The sequence below is a fragment of the Equus asinus genome, chromosome 9, assembly GCF_041296235.1.
Source record: "Equus asinus isolate D_3611 breed Donkey chromosome 9, EquAss-T2T_v2, whole genome shotgun sequence".
In the NCBI taxonomy this organism is placed as follows: Eukaryota; Metazoa; Chordata; class Mammalia; order Perissodactyla; family Equidae; genus Equus; species Equus asinus.
This window is the reverse complement of record NC_091798.1, coordinates 56,758,543-56,763,975: the sequence shown is the minus strand read 5'-3', so window position 1 is coordinate 56,763,975 and position 5,433 is coordinate 56,758,543. Positions and strand designations below refer to the sequence as shown.

Below are 5,433 nucleotides of genomic sequence, written 5' to 3'. Positions count from 1 at the left end.
TGTGGGCCTGGCAACCTTTGAACCTTAACAGCCCTGCGCTGTAGTGAGCCCTGGGCAGTGCTTCTGGTTCACCAGGTGGCCTGAGTTCTTCACCTATTTCGGAGACTCGATTATTTTTATTAGTATTGAATCATTTCAACGGATTTCCTGAAGGCCAACCTGTAGGGAGAAGGAGAAGCTGGACATTAGGCATCTTCTCCTAAGAGACTCTTCAAACTGCTACTATGAAACGTCGACAAAAGAGGAAACATCTGGAAGATGAAGAGTCCCAGGAAACTGCTGAGAAGGGAGGAGGTATGTGCTTGGCAACTTGTCTGTGGCTCTAGGGTGGCTGGCCGGTCTGGGCCTTCTCTTGGAAAGTGGGATTGAGGAAAACGTGTCACCTACGCAGTAGGGAGGGAGAGTCCTGGTATCGGCTGAGGCTGCCGTGTCCATCCTGTGGGCAATCGTGGTATGAGATGGCATGGAAAGTTCAGATGCCCCTAAGACAGAAGGTCAGCCCTGCTGGTCTGAGGACTTCTCTCCTGGGGCTGCCTGTGGCTGGAGCTATGTCGGACTGATAGCAGGCTGGGATCCCACTTGCTCAGAGGGGCAGCTTTTCTCCATCCCCACATTCTCTCCTATTCTCTTTATTTGATCTTTCCCTGGGATCTCTGGGTGGAGGGTGTGAAGGGAGCTGATAGAGATTCACGAGTAGCACTGTTCCATTTACCAAAGAGGAAAGAGAAGCCCAATGAGTTAAAGGCCTTGTTGAAAAATATCTTGAGAAGTGAAACGCCTGTTAGGAAGGAGATGAAGAGTTTGTCTAGGGATGGTGTCATATGGAAAGCTTGGAGATTTTGTTCCTTCAGCAGGAAGAGTTTACCAGTTCATGCATGGGAATCCACAGGGGTGGGCGTCCTAGAGGAGATCGGGGAAGGGAGGGGCCTTCTGGAGACTGAGACCACATGCATAGGGGTGAGAAATATTGTCAGGGCCCTGAGGGGTGCTCTGAGAGCCGTGGATTTACTCCCAGGCCACATGGTGACTGCATGCATTAAACAAGTAGCTTACCCTGAGAAAGAGGGTGTCACAGATAGGAGGAAGGCAGAATGGAGGCCACCCCAGAGATCCTGTGGGAGGCTTCCACCCCAAATTAGAGCCCAGCAGCTTCCACGAGGCCCAGGGTCCAGACAACTGTAGGATAAGCACTGGGATGGAGGCTGGGACAGTAGGCAGAGTTTTAAGCAACAGCTGTGGCAGGACGGGGAAGGCAGCGATTGCTCCTGCCCCTTCCTCTTGAGAATATTTTTGTCTATGTGTGTGTGTGGTGGCTGGGGAGCAATAGGGAGAATGGGCATAGAGCGCTCATCAGATAGGAAGTCGGAGTGGTAAGGTTCCCATCACCATGCCTGAACCTCAATACGTGACGCTCAATACGTGTACAAGTGTAAAGAGAATTCTTGTTAGGGGTCTTCCACGAGACAGTAACCCATATACACTCTGATACAGAGAAAACCTGCACATCTCCACATGCAACTTCTTTATTAAACCACACACAGAGTGTATAGGTATATATGTACATCACTCCTATACTACGTTCACATACAATACGTGTGTATTACCGTCCTCTCCTCCTACACCAAACTCTGAAGATTATATACATATATATGCATGTGCACAATGTATATGTATCTCCTCAACTCTCAACTCAACAAACAGCTACCTTCAACTATCTCTAAGGACCTCTATAAGAACCAGTCACTTGTCATATATTCTGCACTCATGACACATTGTGTAATAATGCCAGACTCACTTTGCACAACCACAATAAAACAGATTCACCAACTGTTATCAGCGTTGCCAGACAAAACAAAGGATGTCCAGTTAAATTTGAATTTCAGATGAACAATGAATAATTTTTTAGTATGCATATGTCCCAAATATTGTATGGGACATACTTACATTAAAAATAAGTATGACCCAGGCCCAGTCCAGTGGCATAGTGGTTAGGTTTGTGCATTCTGCTTCCGTGGCCCGGGGTTCATGGGTTTGGATCCCAGGTGTGGACCTACACACTCTGTATCAAGGCATGCTGTGGCAGCATTCCATATATAAAATAGAGGAAGATTGGCACAGATGTTAGCTCAGGGACAATCTTCCTCACCAAAAAAAAAAAAAAAAAAAAGAAGACCCCAAAATTGAGTAGGAATACTTACATTAAAAAATTATTCATGGTTTATCTGAAACTTAAATTTAACTAGGTGTCTTTTATTTCTGTTTGCTAAATCTGCTAACCGTTATATACTTACCACCAGCTGACATATTATATACTTATTGTATTTCTGTTTAGTGTACACCTTCCTCTACTAGAATATTCAACATTACCAGAGCCTACAATAGTGGAATAGTGCCTGGTGCATATTACCTGCTCACTGAATATTGTCAAATGAATGAATGAATGAATGAATACACACCATAAATGCAAGCCATACCATATAATCATGAAAATTATATGTCCTGTAATTTCTGAGTTGTGAACACAAATCATGCACACAAACTCTCCACAGGCACAGATACACACATTTCCTCCCTACTCACCACACCAACTCCATACTTATCCAAGACTTAGCTGATACACATCACTTTCACAGACATATTCACGGTCAGCACACAGGCCTACCTTCCTAACAAGACACTAACAGAGTAATTGTTGATTTTAATTAAATACTGGAGTATCCACCAGGAACCAGACTCTAAACCATGAGTATTCACTGCACCTGACATATGTCAGACACTCCCTAAATATTTGGGCAGATGAATGATGGACAAATATGTCCAACCCACCGTATCTCTGAGGCTTTCATACCTTCCTCAGGAATCTCGAAGTCACAAGAGGATGCCCCTCAGCTTGGATCCACTGGGGTGGCCAAAGACTCAGGCCTAAGGGTAGGGGAGGCCTCCTCTGCCTCCGAATACTTCTCCTGTTTTTCTTCTCCACGCAAGCTCATCCGTGGTGGTAAGGGTGCAGGGCTCCTCGGGTGCGGGACTCATTGGGTGTGGGGCGCAAAGCACACAGATCCAAGGGAGGTGAGAGGAAACCCAAGGCAATCAAGTGACCAGGGCTCTGTGGAGGAGCCTGGGCAGGAGGGCAGAGCTGTTAGGAGAGTGTGGATATGAACTCAGTATGGGAGAGCATGAGCCCTGGTGGAACCACGGTAGGGAAGTTAAGGAGCAGGGGCCAGAAAGATCTGGGCTCGAGGTGCAAGGCAGAGGGACCTGATTAAGCACCTTCAGAGGAGTACGTAAGCTTTGCCTTTTCCTCTGCTCCCCGAGAAGGACCGAATTCTTTAGCACAGGCCTCCTGCATGGGAGTGGGACCATCCAGCTCAGGCCCACACACCTCACACATACAACCACACTCTACACGTATCCATTCTCAACACACACACAAAACCCAAACACATGACCCACAATGTCATTCTCCTGCACTCTAGCCCACATTCCACCAATAACATGCCAATGATATCACAAACTCACATCCTTCTCATAGCACACCCCCCACAGCATCCCACATACCACAGCCCTCACCACCATCCTCCACACTCCTCTATGCAGACGCCCCTCAGTATCCCTCCACACACAAATGAAAAACCCACGGACGATACCAGATACACTACCCCATAATATGAACACCACCACCGAGCTCATCACACAACTACATCACACCACAGTCCCTCTCTCCTATACCAGACATATTCTCACATGTTCCCTCAGTTTCTGTCATGCCCCAGCATGGGTCATACCCGTGCATGTTCTTATGTTTCTAATTTCCTTTCCCAGGAATCCGGGGATTACATCGAGACAGTCCCCAGCCTACAACACCCCTAGCCCAGGTTCAGGAACAAGGGGAGACTGCTCCCCCCTCACCACATGTCTCCTTCTCGTCCCCTTCATCCTATAAGACCTGTGTGTCCTCTCTGTGTATAAACAAAGAGGAAAGGGGCATGAAAATATACTACATGCAGGTACAAATGAAAAAGGGTGTGGCTGTCTCCTGGGAGACAGAGGAAACCTCAGAGTCACTAGAAAAGCAGCCGAGGATGGAAGAAATGACCCTTCCTGAGGACGTGCGGGTAGGTACTCCCCCCTCTGATATTTCCACCAGAAACCTCCTGTCTGACAGCGAGCCCAGCGGGGAGGAGAAAGAGCATGAGGAAAGGACAGAGTCAAACAGCCCGCCAGGGTCACCTGCAGTGGAGGAGAGACCCAGGGCCAAGACACCTGACTGGCTGGTGACCATGGACATGGGCTTCAGGTGCATGGCCTGCTGCCGGGTCTTCTCCACCTTGGAGAGCCTCCAGGAGCACGTGCAGTTTGGGATCAGGGAGGGCTTCAGCTGCCACGTCTTTCATCTCACCATGGCTCAGCTGACAGGCACAGTGGAATCAGAGAGCACCCAGGAGAAGAAGGAGGAGAAGAAGGAGAAAGAGAAAGAGGAGGAAGAAGAAAAGGAAAATGAAGAGGAGCAGCCCACAGGGGAAGACCCTGGCATGAGGAGACCCTGGAGCCAACGTCCAGGCTATGTGTTTCATTCTCCAAAGGACAGGAAGTGAGCAGGGGCTGGGTCTGCTGAGGGAGCTGTGCCTTCTCCAAGCCAGTACTCTCTCTCCAATCCAGGCTCATGCCTCCATATTGGAGAGTTGAAGCTTTATCAGCTCAGGGACAACTGAAGGGGGGATAAGTGGGCCCCTTGCTTCTTGCCCAGGCATTTAATAAAGTCATGACTGTAGGTGGAAATTTATCCTGAGCTTTTTAGCTCCCACAGGAAGTTCTGAAAATTTCTAAGGGCTAACAGAGCACTTTTCCTCTTTAACTAAGAAGTGTCTTTCTCTGTTTTGGTTTCCACACAGCAACTGAGATTCATGGGCCAGAAGATTCTGGAAGATTGTGTGGCCTTCTCTTAGGAGAGGTAAGGCCTGAGGTCAGCATCGTTTTCTGAGCCTACGTCACCAGGGCCCAGAGGACTCGAAGGGAAGGGGCTGCAGGGCTGCACTGGGTTACCTGGTGGCTCTGCAGCTGCATCAACTTGTGGCATACCCAATGTTTTTGGGGAATTGACCTCCGTTTACTTAAACTAGAAAGTGGAGAGTTTTGACTGGGAGTTTTCTCAGTGTCTCCATGATTAAACTTAACTCTAAGAGGAAATACTGACAGCGGCCCTTCTAGGCAGATGTGAGAACACAGCACAGCCTCAAGGGCCAGAAGAGGTCTGAAGAGAGGACAAAGGGCCTAGCAAGACCAGAGGTTTGAGGCCTGAGAGCCTTCAGCTTGAGCTGGGATCTCACCCTGATCCACGGACATAGCCTTTAGGGAGAAAGGGGAATGCGTAGAGGGAGAAACATGGAATTGAGGTCCCAGGAGATCTGGAAATGTTCTGGAAACTTCATTTTT

The 5,433-nt window shown here is 48.4% G+C and overlaps 1 protein-coding gene across 1 annotated transcript; it reads left to right on the top strand.

Moving 5' to 3' along the window:
* The first annotated feature begins 224 nt into the window (after nucleotides 1–224).
* FAM170A (family with sequence similarity 170 member A) lies at nucleotides 225–4,595 on the top strand. Its single transcript, XM_014844078.3, has 3 exons — nucleotides 225–294; nucleotides 2,858–2,998; nucleotides 3,823–4,595. The coding sequence occupies exons 1-3, from the start codon at nucleotides 225–227 to the stop codon at nucleotides 4,593–4,595; spliced, it is 984 nt and encodes a 327-aa protein (XP_014699564.2).
* The last annotated feature ends 838 nt before the right edge of the window (nucleotides 4,596–5,433 follow it).